General features: G+C 37.0%; 4 protein-coding genes across 12 annotated transcripts; 2 read left to right on the top strand and 2 right to left on the bottom strand.

Moving 5' to 3' along the window:
* Positions 1-1,503: 1,503 nt before the first annotated feature.
* LOC105178939 (uncharacterized) lies at positions 1,504-6,762 on the bottom strand. Of its 6 annotated transcripts, none has more exons than XM_011102531.3 (6): positions 6,457-6,762; positions 5,015-5,234; positions 4,819-4,877; positions 2,993-4,741; positions 2,354-2,510; positions 1,504-2,257 (listed from the first exon to the last, which is right to left on the bottom strand). In XM_011102531.3, exons 2-6 carry the CDS (start codon positions 5,130-5,132, stop codon positions 1,590-1,592), a joined length of 2,751 nt encoding a protein of 916 aa, XP_011100833.1. In that variant the 5' UTR covers positions 5,133-5,234; positions 6,457-6,762; the 3' UTR covers positions 1,504-1,589. The 6 variants fall into 6 exon arrangements, with proteins under 6 accessions (XP_011100833.1, XP_020555113.1, XP_088741677.1 ...); XM_020699454.2 differs by having other exon boundaries at positions 5,015-5,221; XM_088885551.1 differs by having other exon boundaries at positions 5,015-5,172.
* A 2,631-nt stretch (positions 6,763-9,393) lies between these two features.
* Positions 9,394-10,237, bottom strand: LOC105178941 (uncharacterized). The gene is given in 2 exon segments (XM_011102533.2): positions 9,394-10,063; positions 10,066-10,237. Coding segments are annotated over 2 exon segments (720 nt in total). The 5' UTR covers positions 10,223-10,237; the 3' UTR covers positions 9,394-9,500.
* Positions 10,238-13,624: 3,387 nt separating this feature from the next.
* Positions 13,625-18,044, top strand: LOC105178915 (importin subunit alpha-2). Of its 3 annotated transcripts, none has more exons than XM_020699464.2 (12): positions 13,625-13,770; positions 13,922-14,147; positions 15,096-15,192; positions 15,286-15,377; positions 15,458-15,589; positions 15,686-15,871; positions 15,971-16,134; positions 16,216-16,294; positions 16,469-16,597; positions 16,875-17,002; positions 17,080-17,448; positions 17,569-18,044. In XM_020699464.2, the coding sequence occupies exons 2-11, from the start codon at positions 13,938-13,940 to the stop codon at positions 17,444-17,446; spliced, it is 1,584 nt and encodes a 527-aa protein (XP_020555123.1). In that variant the 5' UTR covers positions 13,625-13,770; positions 13,922-13,937; the 3' UTR covers positions 17,447-17,448; positions 17,569-18,044. The 3 variants fall into 3 exon arrangements, with proteins under 3 accessions (XP_020555123.1, XP_011100802.1, XP_011100804.1); XM_011102500.3 differs by having other exon boundaries at positions 13,626-13,770; positions 17,559-18,044; XM_011102502.3 differs by lacking the exon at positions 13,625-13,770 and adding an exon at positions 13,803-13,823 and having other exon boundaries at positions 17,559-18,044.
* Positions 18,045-19,864: 1,820 nt separating this feature from the next.
* LOC105178916 (uncharacterized) lies at positions 19,865-22,659 on the top strand. 2 transcript variants are annotated; one of them, XM_011102507.3, is made up of 4 exons: positions 19,865-19,882; positions 20,658-21,163; positions 21,569-21,940; positions 22,022-22,659. In XM_011102507.3, the coding sequence occupies exons 2-4, from the start codon at positions 20,683-20,685 to the stop codon at positions 22,384-22,386; spliced, it is 1,218 nt and encodes a 405-aa protein (XP_011100809.1). In that variant the 5' UTR covers positions 19,865-19,882; positions 20,658-20,682; the 3' UTR covers positions 22,387-22,659. The 2 variants fall into 2 exon arrangements, with proteins under 2 accessions (XP_011100809.1, XP_011100805.1); XM_011102503.3 differs by lacking the exon at positions 19,865-19,882 and having other exon boundaries at positions 19,932-21,163.
* The last annotated feature ends 514 nt before the right edge of the window (positions 22,660-23,173 follow it).

Here is a 23,173-nt window from a genome sequence, read left to right as displayed (position 1 = left end):
AAATTACTACTATATGTATGTACACTAAAAATTTTAACACTTTTATTAATTTTAAATTCTAAAAACTTAAATCAAACTTTTTAATCATTTTAAAATTTTCCTTTTTCTTAAAACTTTTTAAAAACTTAATTTTTCCTAATTTATTTTTAACTAAATTAATTAAAGTTTTAAATATATATTCTTTTAATAATTGGCGCCACTGCCCGGGCAGAGAATGGTGACGCCATCGCCTCCCTTTCTGGGTGGCAGGTGACTGTGGGAATGGCGATGGCCGGGTGGGTAGGCGATGGGGGTAGGGTTTGGTTTGGGGGTGGGAGGAGGGGGGTTTATTATTTTTATTGAGTAAAATAATAATTTAATTTTTTTTATAAGTAATAATATACATAGAATATAAATTTATAAATTTGTTAAATTTTAATCTTTTTTTAATTTTTAAAATTTAACGATTAAGATAAATTGATTAGTTCCTACTGCTTTTCTACATTAAAAAAAGATCAAACGATTATTAAAATAATGAATAAGATACAATAAACAAGAGCATAACAGTCACTTTGAAAAAAAATAACGTCGTTAATTATATTTAACGGAAAAAAAAAATTGATCTATAATTAAAAGAAGAGGGGGGGTTTTGCTTGTTATAAAACACAAACATAATGTTTGGATTCGTTTTCTGAGTGTTTTGTTGTGTTTTGTGGAAATAGAGAGAGAAAAACAAAGATAAATAAGTGTGTGTTAGAGATAGTATGTATGTTTGGATTTGTTTTTGGAGATAATTTAAAATAAGTATTATATATTTAATGTTGTGTTTTGGGAAACAAAAACTACTATTCATTGCCACATCATGTCTTTTGAGATAATTTAAAATAAATATTATATGTTTAATGTTGTATTTTGGGAGACAAAAATTACTATTCATTGTCAAATCATGCCTTTTTTATATATATTTATGTATATATGTGTGTATATATGTATGTTTTTTTATGCTAAAATAGTTAAAAACACCTAAATAAGGTGTTTTTGAATGATGGCAAACATTGGGTATGTTTTGACTTGTCTCAGAAATAAGTTGGAAATGAAAACAAACATAGTGAAAGAATTTTTAGTTGAATTTTTAAAATACATGAGAAACTTATGATATTTGGCCAATTAAAAATAGTAAAAACTAGGAGTTGTTTTGTTTTATTTGTTTATCATTTCCCTCAGCACAGTTCATATTGGGACATGTTGATGTTTATCATTTTTGGTGTTAGATATTACAGAATCACATACAAGGAGCTAAAATGGAGAAATTTTTAGCAAACAAAATATGGTAAAGTAGAGTCCATGTTGAGACAAGCAAATTATATATTTTTTGTACAAAGCGAATGCGTAATAGCTTTTAGTAGTTCAACATTACTCTCAGCACACTCCATGCGGAACTTTTAGGCCAACACTCAATTAAACTAAAACTTTCTTGTTCAGAGAAATGAGAATGCATTGCAGAAGGTTAAGTGAATTAGGATCTATGAAATGTTTTCTTATATTTCCAATCAAACTATAAACTCAGAACAAAAAACTCTCAAGATGATTAACTTATGAGTTTCAAGTGGTTAAAGCGCCAATATATCAGTAACCACTTCATCAATCAAAGAATCAAGAATTCCAGACTCAATCTCTATCCCAAGTTCAAATGCTTCAGTTTCATAGTCCAGCCATCTCCCCTGTTGGCTGCTCATGTCATTATCTACAAGTTCATCAACCATAAAGTCTCCCATGCAACTCCAACGAGAAATCTCTTTGTGGACATCTTCAGCTAGTTTTTCCTTTCTCTTAACCACCCGGAGGCCCTTATCCCATAATTTACTTCCTCCTGCCACATACAGTCTGCACCTCAGGTCCAAGCATTCACTCACACAGTCAAACATAAGCCTTCTGTTGATTCTTGCAACCACCCCACAACCACTGAAATGTCCTTTACGACTTTCAAGCTGATCAAAAAGACGAGGGTTTATGATCTCACAACCCCTGCCCAAAGCATAATCCTTGAACATCGGCTCTATATTAGACACCATCTCTTTCACATACTTGAGTTCCCAACCTCCAAGCTTCCCACAATAAGGCAAGGTTAAGGTGGTCTCTTGCCTTTTTACCATGGTTCCAGCTGAAGATGAAGAAGCTGAGTCCAATAACTCAGCATCTCCTTCAAATGGAAGGAACGTACTCATGGAATACCCACCAAGTATGTCGTGAAATTGAAATGATGAACAATGCTTACCACCTGTAATGGGTAATGGTTAGTCCAACATTTCAGTTTGTTGCTTACGATAAACAGGACTTGTACCACATAAACAATATTAAAAGAACTTATTCTTACCTCCTGTACTATTACTGTCTGTGGCATCCAAAGAATTGCAACTTTCTGCAAAGGAAGAATGCTCGAGAACTGAAACTGGACTTGGAAGCCGGCAATCAAGCAATGTTCTGTCTATAGATGTGCTCCTTCCATGCATGCTCGTTTCTTCTACCAGGATCTAAGTACAACATCAAGTCTTTGATTAGCTTTTACAAAAATAATGGAAGGTTTTGGGCAAATCTTCATATATCCTATGAGTTAGATGCTGACTTTAACGAAAAAGTTTCAAGTTATCGGTTTGGTCTATACTTTAACTTTATTCACTACCACAAGGAATTTTTTATACGATCCTCATAAAGTTCTGACTGCAAAATAAAGAGAAAATTCAATACTTAAAACATACTTGAATAATCAACACTATTTTTGTGAATTTAAAACTCATTAATGCAAATAGTATATAGCAATAGGCCAAACAGATAGCGTCCTTTTGTAAGAATATCATGTGGACCAGTTTTATGAGAGAACCAAGATACTTACATACGTGAAAACTGAATCATATAATGTCTATGTAGTTCAGCTTAAAGACATCTCTCTATGAAATGGTCCACTAATATCCAGGAAGATGAAAATTAATAAATTAACCATCAGATGAAGGTATACCTGGTAATTTTGACTATTTATAAATCCCTTCGGATCTCTTAAGGAGTACAAACTAGAGTTTGGTTGGTCGTCGGGACTATCCGTGTCATTTCCGTCTTTGCTTTTGTTTTCTTTCAGCATGGTTGAGCACATTAAGGCATTCAGACCAGGTACGGTGCCATGTAGAGCTGTCTCTGATTTCTGTTGGGGAAATTCTACTTTATTAGTTAATTCTTTTAGTTTTTGCTCTAGAAGGGTGCTTAACGTGTTGCCGACTTTGACATTATGTCCTGGGAGTGAGAACTTTGGAGCACCTGCACCATCTGAGTTCAGCAGTATCCTTTTATTTTGAGAATCTACTGGGAAGATCTTACAAGTTTCCCCAGCAAAACTAGACCCCTCTGAGCCAGGTCCTGCACGTGTCAATGGTGCAGTGAATGTAAAGGAAATAACATCTGTTCCCATCCTTCCACTATCTTGATCCCTTCTACTTTGGGTATCCATGACAGCAGTAGACTGAATAATTTTCCCATTTTTATCCTTCCGCATGTTATGAGCAGCCTGATTTTTTTCTGAGTGGTAATTCCCATCGATAGATCGTCTCTTACGAACTCTTTCTGAGCTAGAATATAACACTTGTCTCTTATCATCTTTAACCTCTGACCCCAACTTGTGATAACTGACTTTGGAGGTGCCTACAGGTTTACTAGAATTTTGTTGCCTTGCAGAAGAAGAGTCTCCAGTCAGTGCTTTCCCTCCTTGTAAGTTGGACTTCATAGGCAACTTTCCACCATCAACAGTGGAATTTTGCTTCTGGTTGTTCTGGCGAAGCACATTTGAACTATTTTCTCTCGAAGGTTTCTTAAGTGCACCCTTCTGTGCTGCCAATTGACTTTTGAAGACCTGGTTTTGACTGACCTCACTCATTTCTTTCTGGACAACCAAGGTTCTGCTGCTATTCAAGCTCAGGCCTTCTCTTTTCAGAACATTGGCCTTTGCCTGTAGTGCAAGTGAAATTGATTTTCCTTTACGTTTTGCACCATTGGAAGATTCTTCCGAATCCGGAAGAATCCTTACCGATGTTGCATCCGCAGAACCATTCCAGCTTTTATTCATAGAGTGTCCCACAAGGTTCTTGACAGCACTAGATTCAGCTGACCTCTGAGAACCTTCAGAAAGCTTTGATGGTTCTTGAGCTTCTCGGACCTTCTTTTTCAGATCCTTTACTTTTGAAGGAACTGCAGAGGACCCAGCCACAGGCAGCTTTGTCTTTGTACAGTCCTGAGGCCCTGGCTCGATAATTCTGGCAGCTGCTTCCATTATATGAGCAGCATCCTCAGGTGGGATAAAAGTAGTTCTTTTTATTGGAGATAGAAGTTTGTGATGAGTAATTGGAATTGATTTAGCTGATTTAGGAGGCAAGATTTCAGTTTGAAACTTTTCGATTGGCCTATGTATTTGATATTTTGCCTCTGTATCATTTTGGTAAGGTGCCTTGTGCGAACTGGTGGAATGCATGACTTCAGGATCTTGACGATATTCAAGATTTTTACTCTGGTAAAATGAACCTGGAAGAGATTGACTATCAAAAAGCGGGGTGGAGTAGGGGTCGGGGCTATTGGATCTTGGCAAGGAATCCAACCCCATAAGCCTTGCAACAACTCCAGGGGGCCTGGTACCATGGAAGTCCTCATCAGTTACTGATGAAGCACAACTATAATCACTACTTCCTTTGATGCTTGATCCACCTGCAATTTCATCCTCATCCAGCTAACCATAGAAAAAGAAATGCTTTAATTAACAAATCAGAAACGGAAGATGTTCAATAATTCCTGCAATACTCTTACCATTTGAAGCCGGGTCATTGGCAAATTTCCGTCAAATCTTTTTTGCTGTTTGGATTTCTCTACATAAATGACAAGAAACAACCTTTTTTTTCAGCGATAGAAAATGAGGTATGAAACAATGCTATTACACATCCGCAGTTCAGGGACGGACAGGAGAGACATATATAATGTTGTCAATTTTAGCAACACATCGTACCAGGTAAATCTGACTTGCTTGAGAACAACTTCTTACGAGATTTTGCATTCCAATCAAACAGCTGGAGAAAGCCACCAACATAATTTCCACCCTTGGAGCTTTGTTTCTCAATCCCCATATTTCCAGGTTGAAATCTCACCAACTTCAACTTTCACAAACTAAGAAGTGACAGCACGGAAAAATAAGATTTGGCCATGTACTGTCCATCTGCAACCAAATACTAAAGGTGATTTGATGTCACTAATTTATATTCTTTAAGGAAGAAGGCCTCGAGAAATAGAAGATGCTGAACTATTGTAGAGCTTCACTGCTATTTTTCGAAATAAATATCAGACTAGCAGATTATGTTAGCTACAGGAGTGTGATAATTTCATATTTCTATTGCAAATTCTACATATTAAAGATGGGGAGCAAATGATGATTGGTGATGAACCAGAATTGGATGCCAAATAATAGCAAGATATTCACTCAATCAACGGCCCTACCGTCAATCAATTAAATCAAAACAGCTGGAAATTTGTTCTTACTTCAGAGGTTCTATGGCTATTCTCTAATCAGAAACAATCATAAGCAATTGATGGGGGTTGATGAACCCCAACTGAATTCAAGTACCCGTGAATCATTCTACTGGTATTAGATTCACATATTCCTCATGATACCGCACCATAACAAACCAAACATACATGCATGCGTTGGAAATCGTTTTACTGGCATCAAATTGCTGTCCTCATCAACTCAAAAGTTTCCAGCTATCAATGAAGATTGGCCTTTGTTATTGCACAAATATACAGAACGTACTGCCAAGACTTGTACTCTCAACAGACCACTCCTACTAGATCAACCTTTACCTGAACAGAAAAAGATGATGTGCCTAGAGAAAATATACTATGTAATAGGAGGTTAGTATAAGAAAGCATTTACCATTTCTATTCTTTTCAGCAGGGAGTAGTTCAGTAGAGAACAGAATGAACAAACATTCAGCACGTAATGCGGACCGTAAACTAACACCTACTAAATCAAAACATCCTCCAACTGAGTGCAAACTCAGTTACAACTCCCATATCCAACTCAGGTTCTTGGAAAAAAATAAAAGAAACTTCGGACAATCCTTCATGACTGGAATTTAATTGAATTGGACGGCATCTTGAACTGAAAGAACCAGCACAAGTTCCATTGGCATGCAATATCTCGAGAACCCTTAAGTTATCTCGTTTTTTTATTTTCCCTCATCATCATTTTGACACATAAACCAATTTACACTCCACTTCAGTTAAAAAATAACAAAACCACACGTATGATCAGTAAGAGTGACACATTTGACAACATTCCCTACAACAACTCACAAAAGAAAAATCCAGAGGATAAAAACCGAAAAGGACAAAGACCCTTTTCGTACTCTAAACACAACAGTAGCAAAACAACGTTAAATCAAGAAAACTCACACAGCCCACTTGAAATGAAGACCGGCTGAGCTTCCCCTTATTGCCAAGCTGCAGACTTTATGTTCATCAAGAAACTTGCATACAAACCTTGGAGTTGGAGCAATAAAAAGATTGAAATTGAGAGGTTTGGATAGATTAAGATTAAACGGTAGATGTTTGTCTGAGAGCAGTGAGCAAAGAGGTGTCTTTTGAGTGGTAGAACAGTTTGAAGCAATAAATGAGGAAACTGCAGAAATTGGATTTTGGAGTAATTTTAAAGAAAAGAAAGACAAAATATTATTTATTCATATGGAGAAACTTTCCTTTTTCTTTTTTTTACGTCTTTTTGGACAAGAAATAATAAATGTCAACATAGAAAAGGTTGAAAAAGCTTTGTAACGTCTCTTTTTGGTGAGAGGGAGAGATTTCAAAATCCAAATAGGAATGCTGGGACCCACTACGATTGGGTGTATTGCAGTACAGGCTAAGTAATAAGTTGCCCCCAAAAGACTTCTTCGCAATGGTCAGAATTCTCCCCTTTTACTCTCTGTAAAAATATTCAAAAATCTATCCAAAAATGTATAAACAATCACCATCAGAACACAAAAACTCTAAAACATTCAGAATAAAAAGAAAATAAGTTACCTATATTGATATTTTTTTATCATCAATGAAAATTCACTAATTATCAATGTTAAATAAGACCATTTCTATTTTAATAATGGATATAAAATAGAAAACAACTATTTTATAGTAATCGTCACCATTTCAAATATATCAACGTTTTTAGACGTGGAGGTAATAGCATTTTTTTCTTTTTCCTTTTGTAATAATTAATGCAATAATGGTTAATGTTATGCTATTAATTTCTTTTATTTTTCTTACTTTTCGTATTAAATAAAAAATACATGTGATTCATAAATTTGTTAGACTTATGCACATACATATATATATGAAAGATTTGATAATGCAAATCCATAAATTATTAAAAAACACTATTATAGTAAAAAAATAAAGGGTCGTATCAAAATAAAATATTTTTGAAGGATAAATACATACCTTCATTATCAAATGTTAATAAATACCATAAAGTTTACTGATTTGATTTGACCCCAAGAAAAGTATGATTATTAAGAAATTGAAAAGCATTTGAGCTCAAGATTTGGAAAATCCTTTGATTTGCTTTTATTCCTATTCAATCACATTATTTACACAATCACTCACTTTATTCTGCACGTTATAAGTCAAAGTGGCATCGCACGGAACCATCCATCATATTCACAAATTATCAATTTCTTAATTAATTAAAAAATATAATTACATTTCTCATGTGCCTAAATTATGACATTTTACACAACATCGATTAGCATTATTCTTAAATTGTAATTAATGTACATGAATAATTAATCTATCACAAAAACCACATTCTAATTACTGTGCCCAAAGAAATATAAATAACAAGATATTAAGTAGTCATATTATAAAAGTTGCCATAAATCACATCTATTAAGTATTAATTTTTTCTTGGTCATATATAATAAGAATTAATCTTCACAAATTTAATTATAGTGTTAGATTTATGGTACCGGTAATCGACAACAAAGATTTTGTCACAAATCATACTAAGAATTCTATTTTATATCATAAAATTGTTATTGTGCTTATGTAAACTAATTATTGTAACATACAAATGGCATAATATAATTAAATAATGAGAAGCTGCACTAATTAATGAATGAACCAAGAAATGGACATAAAAAGCCTCCTTAATTACAATTAATCAAATCTTAATCAACCCTCCAATTACCCACAAAGTAATAATTAATTAGAAATAAATACAATTACTAGACATGTTCAAGAAGAACAAATTAATTACAAAAAAAGAAAAAAAGAAAAGAAAAGAAAAAGAGAAACCTTTTGGAAGGGCGTTTAAGTCCAAAACGCACAACAACAATCCATAGCACGTAAAAAAGTGTTGATGCGACATTGGATCAATATCCATGCACGATGGTGGAGCATTTGTTCTTCATCCATCGGAAGCTGCTACGGATTGAGGCCTTCAGTTTCCCTTCAACGGCATACGCGTTGTAAGACATGATTCTCTGTTTCCTCCTCACTTCTGCGTCTTTATTACCATAATGTGCATTCGGTAACGTGTAAGAAGACGACGACGAGTTGATCATGGTGGCGCGTGATGCATCACGAACACTAACTACGAGATTAGGTTTAGGTTTAGGTTTATTGTTGATGTTAGGTTTGTTGGTCTTGGCGCCTGTGGCTGCCGTGGTCGTGGTCGTTTTCACGAGTTCTAACCGTTGTTTGTCGGGTGTGTATGACCAGTACGTGGGCGGCCGGCACTCCTCCACCGCTCTCATCTTCGCCACTAGTATGTTGGTTGAAGAGAGAGAGAGGAGAAGAAAAGCGAGAAAAATTTTAGGGAAATGAAAGTGAAAAAATGTGTGGCTTATTACAATGTTGAATGGCTCTCGTAGTTTTGGAGGGAATGGAGAGTCCATTGTGGCTAATCCATCGAAAGAAATCTATAGATGAGAGGGACCAAAGAGAGAGATGTGCAATGGACAACCTTAAATTTCTCTATTCTCATTGAAAAAGCACCATTGGAATGGAGATGATGATGATGATGAATAATAAGATCCTTTGCTTTTGCTTTTAACTTTTAATTTTTTTCTGCAATGATATTAATTTTTTTGTATGACTATATGCAAAATATATAATAGTATGTTATAATTTAACATATGGTGTTTACAGCAATTGCAAGTAGAAAAAGATCGATTGCCGTCTTTTCTCATAACCGAAATTCTTATTATGTGAATTGATCCTTTTAATTGCTACAGATGATAATTACCATATTTACTTCGGGAACAAATGATTTAATTAGATTATATGCAGGTGTTAATTTTGAATAAGTCATACATATATATATGAATGATCATATGATTTGAATTGTGCAAAACCAGGACAAGTGAATGAATTTATTATGTTCTTGGAAAAACTGATGTTTAACTCAATTGGGATGAACTTAAAGCATCAGATATAATACAAGTTCACAGGTGGAGATCAACATCCAGTCCTTCAGCAACATCTGTCAACCCAACTGGCATCGATGGCCCCACTTCACCTAGGCCGCCGGGCGGCCCCTGTCGTGGCAGCCCAAGTTGAAATCCACCGGGATACCTCAGAGGTACTCCAGACAAAACCTGAGGTGCACCTACAGCATTTGCAGTTGGTGGGAGGAACCTTGCAGCATAGGCACTGTTAGTTGCACCTGGACCAATCAAGGACCCTGGTCGAGTCCCGTGTGGACTGATAATGTGGACAGTGGATCCTAGGCGTCGAGGATCAGCCACAAAATGGGCCCTCTTCGCCCTCTGTCGTTCCTTCTTGTGCGCATTTTGATGGCCGCCTAATGCTTGGGAGTTGGCAAATTTTCTACGGCAATGTTGGCACTCAAATCTCTTATTCTCGTCATCGTTTTGCTGTTGCATGGGGACTTTGTTATTATTTGTGACTGGAAAACCAAAGAGCTTCATCACTGATGATGAAGGTGCATAATCTTGAAGATCAGGCTCATATGCATCCCTTGTTGATGATGAGTTTTCTTCCATTGATTTAGGAGGAAAGAAAGGAAAAGGTTTGATGTCACAATTGGGAGATAATCTTTGAGGTGTGGTATATATAGACAAGGAGAAGATAAATAATACAACAAGAAGCAAAAGCATAAAATGAACATGTAATATCTGTGACAGTAGAATGGGACAGACACCATGAGCCCTACATGAAAAGGAAAGCACATTTTGTAAAAGTTATACTGTTAAAAAAGGCCTAAATTCACCTGTAGAGAAGGTAGAGAGCTACATTTCAACTGAGTTTTAGTTATTTCTCTAGTCATCTTGTCTGCTATTCTATGCCTAATACCACCCCCTAATGCACTATGGATCTGCGTACTTGTGTGTAAGAACAAGGAAGATCATTGATGGTGATTGTACAAGTGCCTGTCGATGTTTACACTTCAGTAGACTTGGGAACTATTGGAGCAAACTGAGTGATCTGTGCTGCTATATTTTAACATGAAGCAACGGGTATTACCGTTTTTATTACTGATGTATGTGTTTCTGATTCATGATCATGAATGAAGTGAGTTTGTTCATTGCTGTAAAAATGGCTTGTCATCATCACCAACCTTCAATGATTTGAAAGCAAGTATAAGACACCAAAACATGCGCTTGGTCCTTCATGTCTACAGCAGATGATGACCAAATCTCGGGCAAAATCCAAGCTTTTCTGGACATTTTATCTCTAGCTCATCCTATGTGTTAAGCCCTTCAAATAGACCACTCAAAAATGACTAAGCAGATATGCATTATCTGATAAAGAAAAAGGAGAAAAAGGTTCGCGAAACAAGATAATTTCGGTTCTTGCAGTTCAGCACACTTCTTTCACAGAAGATCATATTTTAGGATTCTAAACTCCTTTTGATGTATTAGTCCTTAATTCAAAGGGATGATGATAACGTATGTACGTGTTTACGACTCTTTTTGATGCATGTGAATGGGGTCGGCCCACGTAAAGTTGTCTTCCATGTGGGCAGTAAGAAGTACTACAGATTTGGAAAGGCATGTAAGTGAGGGATTAGCTAAGTATCAAGTCCCTTGCACTAGTTTGTTTTGTTGTTTGCAAGCTTTGTTTGTGGTACATTTTGATGTTGTTCTCAAGTACAAATAATTCTAACTCCTTTTGGTGGCTTTTCCTTTGTTGTTACCCAATGCAGTTCCACAGGCCTTTTGTAGCTTTTTTTATGAGTAATAAGTGCATGTGTGCACACAAAGTTGTCCCACTAAGCTTAGATTCAGAATTTATAGTAGGGCATCTTGTTTATCTGTAAGCGTGATGGATGATGGCACGGCTGGTTTGTCGACAAGACGACATTTCTTGCTTCAATACGACGGAACACAAACATAGGGAGACAGAGACTGGTGGTGAAAGGCCTAATCCGAGGAATAGCTACAACAGACGTGACCTTAAGGTTGACGAACCTTGGCCACTGATCTCTTCAAACTCTTTATCTTCTGCCAGAGTGCCTGTTTTCTTTTTTCTTTTATCCAGAACTCTGTTGAGTTTTAATTGACTGGTTTAATCACATAACAAGTACAGTTCCATGCACATCTTACTCACAAATACCGAACATTTGACTAAACGAATTACTTGCATGAGGAAGTCATAATGAACAGTGGTCTCTGAATATTATTCCTCTATTTCTGAAGCAAATTTTTATAAAACTATTGGATGTTTTTTATTGGATCCCAGTTGAGAGTACAAATTGGGCTGTATCCAGGGGATATTTTTTCATATTAGTGGGAGAATATCTTCTCTAATGTTTGCTTTTGTCAGCACATACTATGGGATTTCAAGAGAGTAACATCATAAGATTGCAGAATCAAAGAGATGGTCCACCTGAGCCTTTTGTCACTTCATGTACAAAAGCCTTTACATGCCATACTAGTGTACTTTAATCAGTGCAAAACTACAACCCTCAGCTTACTGGTATAATTCATCGATTTTTCTGCTATAATCGCATGAACTTGTGCCGTTAGATCACATGTCCTGATGTCCCTGATGGATCTATCATGTTCTTGCTGTGAACTAACTAGGCCGGTCATCAATTCTCTGCTTAAGCTTACACAACTTATCAGAAACTTTTTCAATAATTAAGCTGAACCATACAGAGTCGAGACATCACTTTCATCATAGGTGGCCCGATGGCAATGCAACATTAATCCCATGTGAAATTTGTCAGTAAAAAACTGCTAGTTATTACATGAGAATTCCCATTTTTGGTGTGTTTGTTTTCTTGCAGCCATGATAGCGATACATCCTCAAGTTCAACGAGAAACACGAAGAAAGATTTAGATTAATCTTTAAACATTAAAACCAATGTTTTACACATTTGTGATGCATGGTTAGTTCCTTATCAGAAACATGCTAAAAAGTAGAAGGCAATAGAGAGGCAGCACAGCGCTGCAGCCATGTGGAGTTAGTGGTCTACTTTGTGAATGATGAAATGTTGTTTTCTGGTCTTTTGATGGGCTTTTTTCTAGTACCAGCAAGATAACTTTGAGTTCTCTACTTTTAACTGCTGCTTACATGTAAAGAAAAGTGCTCATAAGCAAAAAAATGCAGGAATATTGGAATTTTCTTGCCTTTAAGCAACCTTTTCCCCTAGCAATTCCAGAAATCTATCTATTTTCCAATGCAGAAAAGTTGATTTCCAACTGCTCGTCCTCATGAACCCTGTCGAAATCTTGCTTTTGTATATCAGGAACCTGCAAAAATACCCATGACATTTGCTGATCTTGAAACAGCAGTGATCTTGGCTACAAAACTAGAGCCATGCATGCGTTTGCACTTTGATTTATCCTGTTTCCTACGTATCTCACATGATGGAGGAGCATTATATGCAGATTCACGTATTTGTTGAGCTGGGCGGGCTGCCTCAAAACTTTGGAAACATAGCCAATGCATGACAGCATTTTCAAGAGCAAGAAAATAGGCGACGGCCAATTGTGAAGGCCTCACTCCTGTATGCATCTCCAGCAAGATCTCCTAGAATACAACCTTATGTGGACTGTGCCTGTAAGAACCCTCTCTGCCGATGCAAGATCAAAATTGTGCACACATTGTCCCACTACTTAACAGCTTTGACAAGCACTCCAGATGAGTTTGAAAGCAACGAAAATGTATATAAACAGTTCATCATTCTGCTAGCAAGAAACTATAAATGCAGCCACCCAAGCCAACCAAAAGCAAAAAAGAGTACTCATGCAAAAGTGTACAAGAAAATCACAAGCATAGAATTATATAGAATTTTTGCTAGGAATTATCGGACCGGATTTTTTATTTGAAAGTTTATTATATTTTCTACTTGATTCGACGTATACAGATATAACATAGATAATTTGATTATTAAAAAGGATATAACGATTTATTTTATGTAGAAAGTAAAAGTGAGAAAAGCAAAGGTATTATTTGAATTATTACAAGAGAATAAGCATTAACCTGGCCACTTATTATAGGGAAAGTTGGGAAAAAAGGATGGGCTATCATGTAATTACATAGAAGTTTAGGGTCATATTGAAATAAGTAGACTACCTACAATTTTACAGGAGTATTGATAAAGTTGGGCTACCGAATGGAGAGGTTGCCGGGTCCCACTAATTTTCTCACATGCGGCGTTTGAAAGTGAAAGGAATTCTCCAAATTCAAACCCTTCACTCACTTGCTTCTTTCATTTCACTCTCTCATATCTCTCCTTCTCAGGTAGGTACCCGTTTTAGTACGTGTTCGTGTGTGTGTTGATTCGTATGTATTACGTATGTGTATAGATGTGTGTATTTGTACTTAAATCTTTAATCATCAGTTTGATTCACTAATTTAATTTTGGTTGATCAATTGATGTGGTGTTCGTTAGGTTTTCTGTAGTTACGATGTCTTTGAGGCCGGGCGCTAGGTCGGAGGTCCGACGGAACCGCTACAAGGTGGCGGTCGACGCCGATGAAGGGCGGCGACGGAGAGAGGACAATATGGTGGAGATTCGAAAGAGTAAGCGCGAGGAAAGTTTGCTTAAAAAGCGAAGAGAAGGACTCCAGCAGCAGCAATTTTCTGCGTCACTCCAGTCCTCCGCGCTCGAGAAGAAGGTTGAATTTTTCTTCTGCCTGTTTCTGTTTTCCCCGTGGATAAGACGGAGGAATATATGTGCGGACTGTGGTCGATTGGAATTTTGGGAGTGGGTTTTCAGTTTTTGTTTAATGTTGAATTTTGTTTGACGAGTCTGTCTGTGCTCTGCGCTGAAGGTTGGCCTTTTGGTATTAAGTTGTGTTTTTAAAATTACTATAGATACTATGAAGTGAATATGATGCGGTAATTTTGGGGCATGATACCAATTACCTCTGGACTTAGTTTCCAATCTGCATAGGATATAGTATGCAATAATTCTAAGTCTGTGACTGGTTGCTGCACGAGATATGCACTTATTGGAGATAATAAATTTTATCGAGTGGGTTTATGGCAGGATTAAATTGGCATATTTCAGTTGGATTTCTGTTTTTCACTTAATTTGGGTTTTGCCTTGAGTGGTCTGTGTGATGGCAGATGTTTGGAGCTTGAACACTGATTAAACAGGCTAATTCCTAGTTGACACTGAGTTCTAATTCTCATCGAAAGAGTAATTTATACATAATCTTCTTGCGGGTAACTTAGATGTAATATTTGTCTGTTAATGTGTACATCCGTATGGATGGGTGTAGTATCAACTATGGATGTATTTTAGCTGAATCCTGTTCTGAGCAGTTACCCATCTTTATGCATAAGAAGGTGATACATTTTTAGGATGATAGAATAAATAAATTTAGGTCTTTATATATATAATAAACATATACATCGGAAAAATGTGGAAACAAAATACAATGGCTTATTAATGGGTTTGATATATAAGGTCTTGGCATTTTTCTTCAGATATAGGTTCCAGTGTAAGTTTTCCATCTTGGTTGTTTATTGTGAATCGGGTAGTAGCTTTTCTGGTGCTATTTATATCTAGTAAATGGTGTTTATTTAATGGAATAATAGTTTCTTTTATTCTTTTACAGTTGGAGAGTCTTCCTTCTATAGTTAATGGAGTCTGGTCGAGTGATAGTAACTTGCAGCTCGAAGCAACTACTCAATTTCGTAAATTACTTTCAATTGGTAAAACTTCTTGCATCATTTAATTATTCCTTTCTTTACCTATTTCATGATTTACTGATTCTCTCCTTGTACGATGACTAAATAAATTAACAGAGAGAAGCCCTCCTATTGAAGAAGTAATACAATCAGGTGTTGTTTCGCGATTTGTCGAGTTCCTTATGAGGGAGGATTTCCCCCAGCTCCAGGTTTGAATCCGTCTCAAGACTTATTATAAAATAGTTAAAGTTTGGCGCGTTTATGTTTTTGCTCATCCTATGACCTGCAGTTTGAGGCTGCTTGGGCACTGACTAACATTGCCTCTGGCACGTCGGAGCATACTAGGGTGGTTATTGATCATGGAGCAGTTCCATTATTTGTAAAGCTTCTGGGTTCACCCAGTGATGATGTCCGTGAGCAGGTATTACGCTTACATAAAACGTTACGGTATAAGCCTCTCAAGTTTACTGCTGAATGGATAATTCTCTTGGTAACAAAAGTTGTTATTTGTTAATAGGCTGTGTGGGCATTGGGAAATGTTGCCGGTGATTCTCCTAAATGTCGTGATCTTGTCCTTGCCCATGGGGCCTTGGTTCCTTTGCTTGCTCAGTTGAATGAAAATGCAAAGCTTTCAATGCTGAGAAATGCCACCTGGACGCTGTCAAACTTCTGCAGAGGCAAGCCACAGCCTCACTTTGAGCAGGTATTGGCCTTTTTTTTTCTTTTTGGTCTTTTAAGTAGATATGTATCTTCCCTTTTTGCTGATGGAGGATGTCTTTTTTCCTTTGAATTGGTTTGTTAGGTAAGACCAGCACTCCCAGCCCTTCAACGTCTTATTTATTCCAACGATGAAGAGGTGCTCACAGATGCATGCTGGGCTCTCTCATACCTCTCTGATGGTACAAATGACAAAATTCAAGCTGTGATTGAGGCAGGTGTCTGTCAACGACTTGTTGAGCTTCTCCTGTGAGTGGCATTTTGTGTCATTATCTGATAGATTACTTTACTTCTGGATATGGAGTGAATTTACATATTTTGTCTTTTCAGTCATCCCTCTCCTTCTGTTCTTATTCCTGCACTTCGTACAGTTGGAAATATTGTGACTGGTGATGACGTTCAAACCCAGGTATGAACTTTGTTTTGTGTTCAGGTGCTGATGTTGTTATTTTGAATCTTGGTTCATTACTTGTTAGCTTGCTGATGGTAGCCTTGAATGTTTGGTGTCTAGTACAATTAAAGAGATATGGCACCTAAAGAGAATATAATTGAACACTCTTTGATTGCGTTCTTTGTCTCTCAGTATATCATCGATCATGGTGCACTTCCTTGCCTGTTGAGCCTATTGACTCACCATCATAAAAAGAGCATCAAGAAAGAAGCCTGCTGGACAATTTCCAACATCACTGCTGGAAACAGAGAACAAATAGAGGTATAAACATGAAACTTTGCAACTGGTAGTTCCAAGTCTCATTTGGTGATGCCTGCTAGTTACGGTTTCCATCTTGATGCTTTACATCAACGATTAATAGGTTTTTTTTGGTGTTCAGAAGTTTTATATTGTGATTTACCGGATTTCTTATCGTCCTGTTCATTACACATCTCCTGTTATCTAGTTCAAAAAGTTCATTTATTGCTGCTAAGGTCATACAGACTTGTATCTGACTGTTGTCCCAGGGATACTAATTGGCTATGCTTTGGAATGGCAGGCTGTAGTTGACTCTGGCTTGATAGGGCCCTTGGTCAATCTGCTTCTGACTGCTGAATTTGATATCAAGAAAGAGGCTGCATGGGCTATTTCAAATGCAACATCCGGAGGAACCAATGAGCAAATCATGTAACTTTTTTGGTTTAGATGTTGGGGTCAATGATCTGCTTCTTTGTGATCTAAATTATCCACTTGCTTTCATATAGGTACTTGGTAAATCAGAATTGTATAAAGCCTTTGTGCGATCTTCTAGTCTGCCCTGATCCGAGGACTGTTACTGTATGCTTAGAGGGGCTAGAAAACATACTGAAAGTTGGGGAAGCAGAGAAGGGTAATACTGGAGACGTCAATTATTTTGCCCAATTAATAGATGAAGCTGGGGGATTAGAAAAGATTGAGAACCTGCAGAGTCATGACAACAATGAAATTTATGAGAAGGCAGTGAAAATACTGGAGACTTATTGGCTGGAGGAGGACGACGAAACATTACCTGAGGGTGATGGGACTCAGCCTGGATTTAACTTCGGAAGCAATGGCATTCAACTTCCACCTGGTGGATTCAGTTTTAGCTGAAGGTTAGTTTTCTGGTCATTGCTTCTTGGCTCCCTCCATCTATAAGTATGCCATAAATCAGCAATCATACAGGAGTCTTCTTTTGGGCTAACAATGCTGATCTGTATCGTAGGGTCTGTCAGTCCAGTGGATGAAGCAGTTTCTCTGGTCGGTGGAGATACCAATGATTTGGTGGAGGTCGGGATGGTTGGGTCAGTCAGGTCGGGTCGGGTCAGTCAGGTTGGGTCACAGCACGCCAATGAGTTTGATGAGTTGGGTCCAAAGTCAAGGAGATGCTTAGTCGGGTCATTCTACGCTGTGGTGGTCAATAAGCAGAGTAAGGAGTTCAGCATTGGCGAAGATGGCTGGTTGGTCAGGTCTTGTTTTTGTCCTCTCCCCAGTAAGGTTGAATTCAGGGGAATCCTACAGGAATGATTTTGCAACTAAGATGCAATGCAGTGTCTTCTATTTGTCATGTGTGCTTTAAATTGTATTCCTAGTCCTCTTCAGGGGTGACGGTCGATATTACTTAATTTTTCCAAGCTTCATATGCTCTGTCTATACCTTATTCGCCTAATCTATTGTCTGAAATAGAAGACGTTCAGTTATTTGAGACCCATATGCTACTAGTCTAGTTACCACATCCCAAGGTTTACAATCTACCACTTTTGTCGAACTTACTTCCAATTCTGCATTCATTTTCAATTTATTTTTACATACCCTGCTATTGTTTGTACGTTATCATGCGATCTGCGTTAATTGATAGTATAAGTTTCTTACTTCTCTGTTCGAAAGAGAGAGAAGAAGAAAAAGGAAATGGATGCACAACTGAATAGGATCTACTAGAGATGATATCAAATCCAATGTGCCAGTTGTGTTCTGCCATTCCTGACCCTACTATATCGCATTCCATTGGCGTTACATGAAGGTTAATAGAATAATATTATTGTTGATTGGTTTACATGTTTGGTCAATAATGATAAGGGAAAAGAGTAAAATATTTTTTCATAAAAAAAATAGTAATTATCTCTGTTTTTTTTTAAAAAAAAATGCAGTAATTTATCCCAATATTTTTTAAAGAAAGGAGGATAAATTATTTTTTTATTATAGAGGGTAATTTATTAATTTATAATATTATTGGAGTAAATTACATTAAACCCATAATGATGTATCAGTTATGATCATTTTTGGGTAGAACTTAGAAGGTGAACTAATTAGGATAAAGTGGAAGTAGAAAATATAAATGTATCGCTTTGAAAGCGTTATTTCATCCAAGATTATCCTCCCCCATAATTAATTTATTCCTCGAAGATGATTGCTTAATTTTGGAAAGTTAGTTTGTACAACCATGTCATATTCAAATTTAAAATGACCAAACTCAGATTCAAAAATCAAAAGAGGAAGTCCAAAACATGCTTTTCACACCAGACATCTTTGTACACCTTTTTACTAAAGCCTAACATGTTTGGCACTATCCTAGCTACCTTCACATCACATAATTCTTTCCTTATTGCTAATCCAAAAACTCAACTGGAGTCTGGAAGTAAGTAGTTGATTGGTACGATGCTTGTGTTTATGAATGAACCTTCTCGGGGCTTAACCTTCCTTAATCAGAAAAGGGATCGTCCATTTTTTACATGGGTTGGGTCATATCAAAACTACCCGGAGATTCGAGATTAGATCCCTAGATTACTTTTAGGCGAGATGGCTCAAGCTCACACCAAATTTATTTATACAAATACAAACAATTAGCTCTATGAATACATGCAATAGCCTCATTTATTTATACGTACCTCATTTATTGTTTACACCAATATTTATTATGTGAAATCTTTATGGAATATCAATATGATGATTCATGGAACTACACAAATTAACAAGTCATCAAAATGGCTGGGTATCCCTGCTTCACACTGCACGTAAATATTTATACCCAAGTCCCACCCGTGAATGAGTTTTGTTTACATCTCAAACTAATATCAATAATTGATGTGGTTGGGATTTTAACGAAAGGATGAAATTGAGAACTTATCCACGAAACAATAGTTCACTGGTGAAAATGCAATTTACGAGAGGGTTTTCTGGTAGGTGTTTGGTCACAATCAATGAATAGTAGTTGTATAAAAATAATATTTTTGATATTTATAGTAGTATTGAAAGTGATATGATGTGTTGGATTGTATGTGCTTACCATGTGCCTCATATATGTTAATTATTTTTTACTCAAGCAGGTGAATATTCTTTACCAATATATATCATGCAGCCCCCCACTCTCGGATGAAATATGCACTAGGTGTAATATTTTGTTCGAGAGTAATCAATCAAGAAAATGTACTAAGTCTAATAAATGAAAATGGGTGGGTGGGGAGCTATTAATTGTTCTCCCACCTACTCTCTTCCTTCCATTTGCACTTCTAACTCCCAACCTCATTTCTTTCTCCACCATGGCAAGTAAAGGTAACTCTCTCCCTTAATTAAATTTTGTTTATTTTTCATTTGGTACACTTACTTTGTATTTTTCCTCTTCTTTGGTTGAAATGTGGAGTGGAGGATGATTGTGAAAATGGCTGTGAGTTAGATGGTAGACGGACAATAGCATGCCCGGCGGAAGGAGGGACCGGCTAAGGTGGGAGGAGGAGCGGCCTCAAGGTGGGGGGCTACGAGCGGAGATTGTCGACATGGGAGGGGATCTCCCAATTGAGGGGGACTTGTTCATGAGTTAGGGGGTTACCTCCTAGGGTGGTTGTTCGCGAGACGGGTCTTGTTCCACCCTGCTCACTTGTGCTTCGTGAATCACGTCCAAATCGTGGACGTTACGAGCCCGAGACCTAATTTGCATTCTTAGTGTCGAGGCAAATTTTTTTCATAGACGGCACTAATGATGTGGTTAGGATTTTAACGAAAGGATAAAATTGGAACTTTATCCACGACACAATAGCTTACCAGGTGAAAACATGATTTAAGAGGGGGTTTCTTGGTAGGTGTTGGTCACAATCAATAAATAGTAATTGTGTTAAAAAACTAATATTTTTGGTATTATAGTAGTGATGACAGTTATACAGTATGATGGGTTGTATGTTCTTACCATATACCTCATATGTGTTAAATTATTTTTTTATCAATATACATCAACAATCAAATTTATATTACGATAATATAATTATTTAACGTTTTCATGTTAAAATTGTGGCCCTCAACACGTTTATAGTACGTGACATGTTGAGATGAGCAGGCGATTCTTGAGGTGGAGCCACTTAATGGATGCCCCCATAAAAACCCTCACAGCCCACAAAGCTCCCACAAGAAAAACAGCCACTGGAAAAAATCGACAGATGAGAAACCATCATATTTTCCTGAGTGATGAAGAAGAGAATGGGGTGCCAACCTCACCTTTTTGCTGGTGGAGGACGGCTGAGGAGTTTGATGAAAATGGGCATTTCAAACTGGAGATTTCTGACCTCTCAAAACTAACTCCAAGATTCAAAGTCCTGAGGGAAATGGAGAGGTTGGCTCTAATTGCTGGTGAAGGACTGGACGATTTGAGGCACAAGCTTTTGTGCTACAGAGCTGGTGACTTTTGGCTGCCGATTGGTGGAATCAAGAAAGAAGAAATGGATATCCCACCAGCTGTCACCATTCTCTTGACAGGCCTCACTGCTTCTGGCAAAAGCTCTCTCATCAACCTCATGTACAGTGTTCTTGGGAGATCTGGCCTTATCCCTTTTGCTCAAACCTCAGGTATTTCCACACACACACACACAGACATGTACGTCCATATTCATGTGGTTTACATTTACGCATTATTGACACATGAAGTGTTTTTTCGCGAGGTATTCTTCGTTTTGGCTTAAATTACATGATTTTACTTTTAAGAGTTGCCTCATAGTGTGGTAGCTAACCTTGGGATTTATATGCTGCTCAAACACCTCGGTTATATCTAATTTTAGATGAAAGTAACACTCCCAGCATCGCACATATTATAAATTTACCTAGAATCCTCAATTATGTCTAGGAAATAGACTTTTTTTTTTTTTCATGTGTAATCATGTATGTAGTACATGCAGCCTTGACATGTGAAAATGACTGTTAAAGGGACAACCTTTCCCTAGTACTGAAATGAACATTTCCACTGAATGTGAGTAGGTGAACCTTCAAATCACACCACAATGTATCTTGAAGAACACAATGTTCTGAGATCACCTAGGAGTGGATTCTGTGTGTATGACACAAGGGGTTTGGACCAAAACCATATGATGGAAGGACTAGGTGAGGTCTCGACGTGGATGTCCGATGGAGTTCGACATAATCAGCCATGTTACAGATCAGTGAATGAGAAGGATAAGGGGTTAGATGGACCGGTGGGGCTGACTAATTCAAGATACATTAAGAGAAAGGTCAACTGTGTGATGGTTGTGGCTGACCTATCACAGATTCACAAGGCCTTTCAATGTGGTGATTTGATGTCAATTGAGGTATTGAGGGCCCTCTTCCATTTCTCAGCTGTTAAAAGCTCCAGTAAGTCTTTTACCAGTTTCTCTTATGAATTACTCTACAAATGCAATATGATCAGTTGATTTACGGCTCCATTTATCACAGATGAGAGTCCAATCTTGATTCTAACACATGGAGACACCTTGAATGCTGAGGAGAGGATCAACAGCAGACTGAAAATATGTGAATATTTGGGGATACCTGAGACTAGTGGTGCATATGATATCCCATGTTTGACAGAACAGGGGATTCTGGCTGAACAATCTGATCCAGTTACTGCATTTGCCTTAACTGAAGCAGTTTTCAGGGCTTTACTGCAATCTGATAGAACTCATCTCCCCAAGTGGAACTTCAAGGATTGGCTGATATGGTTCCTCACATGGATAATGTGTTGCCTGGCTTCATTCTTTGCAGTTCTTGCAGACTTCTTCTCGAGATTCGGGCATCATGACAAGAAACTTAGAATGTGATTGGTGCAACAATGTTTGATCCAAGTTCCAAGTGCTACTTGTTGACTGCTAAGGTTAGTAGTATTAGTGCATCTAACAGCTTTTCAAACAACCAACCGTCGTGTCAAATGATCTCTTTAATGTATTGGTGTAGTTTCTTGATTACTTTTGTTGTTCAATTTTCTTTCTAGTTTGTATTATATGCTTCAACTTGTATGCTTGACTAGTTTGTTTATGGATAGGGCAGCTGTTTTGCTGTCACACTATTGACAATATTGATGTTATTTCTTGGAACTGGTTTGCCATTACTCTTTGCTCCTTTGGTATTTTAATCAGTTGATACATCAAAAGTATATGAGTAGAAATTAATTTATAAGTGTGTAATAATTGAAACATATATTATATACATTTATGAAATATCATATTGAGGAGAACAACTGGACAGGGTTTCACTATGTTTGGTTTTATTAAAATTAGGAACAAAAAAACAACTCTTCACACCAACAAAACCAAACATTGCCCAGAACAACACCTTTTGCCCTTTAAAATGATGTTGGGCAGTTGGTGGTCACAAATTATTATTATTATTACTTTAAACATACTTTATTTTTCAAAACATTCTTTTTTTTTTTAAACCAAAACTATCTTTACACATCTCCAAACGGTAATGTATATGAAGAAATATATCTTCACCATTATATATATATTTTGGTCAGAGAAAATTGGTTTGACTGTAAATCAATCCAGGTAGATATATAAGGGTAATTTAGTTAAAAAAATTTATCCGACCTGCAATAAATTAGTAAAA

Source organism: Sesamum indicum, linkage group LG10 (genome assembly GCF_026168435.1).
Source record: "Sesamum indicum cultivar Baizhima isolate 11 linkage group LG10, ASM2616843v1, whole genome shotgun sequence".
Lineage (NCBI taxonomy): Eukaryota > Viridiplantae > Streptophyta > Magnoliopsida > Lamiales > Pedaliaceae > Sesamum > Sesamum indicum.
This window is presented reverse-complemented; position numbering and strand designations above follow the sequence as displayed.

Bases quoted from the DNA above. Each gene is read 5' to 3' on its own strand.
- LOC105178939 (XM_011102531.3), bottom strand. From the start codon at position 5,132: ATGGGGATTGAGAAACAAAGCTCCAAGGGTGGAAATTATGTTGGTGGC. The intron at 2,511-2,992 runs GTATACCTTCAT...TGTTGTACTTAG, and splicing joins TAAATAGTCAAAATTACCAG to ATCCTGGTAGAAGAAACGAG. The intron at 2,258-2,353 runs GTAAGAATAAGT...TACCCATTACAG, and splicing joins AGACAGTAATAGTACAGGAG to GTGGTAAGCATTGTTCATCA.
- LOC105178915 (XM_020699464.2), top strand. From the start codon at position 13,938: ATGTCTTTGAGGCCGGGCGCTAGGTCGGAGGTCCGACGGAACCGCTAC. The intron at 15,872-15,970 runs GTATTGGCCTTT...TTGGTTTGTTAG, and splicing joins CACAGCCTCACTTTGAGCAG to GTAAGACCAGCACTCCCAGC. The intron at 16,598-16,874 runs GTATAAACATGA...TTGGAATGGCAG, and splicing joins GAAACAGAGAACAAATAGAG to GCTGTAGTTGACTCTGGCTT.
- LOC105178916 (XM_011102503.3), top strand. From the start codon at position 20,650: ATGAGCAGGCGATTCTTGAGGTGGAGCCACTTAATGGATGCCCCCATA. The intron at 21,164-21,568 runs GTATTTCCACAC...GAATGTGAGTAG, and splicing joins CCCTTTTGCTCAAACCTCAG to GTGAACCTTCAAATCACACC. The intron at 21,941-22,021 runs GTAAGTCTTTTA...CATTTATCACAG, and splicing joins CTCAGCTGTTAAAAGCTCCA to ATGAGAGTCCAATCTTGATT.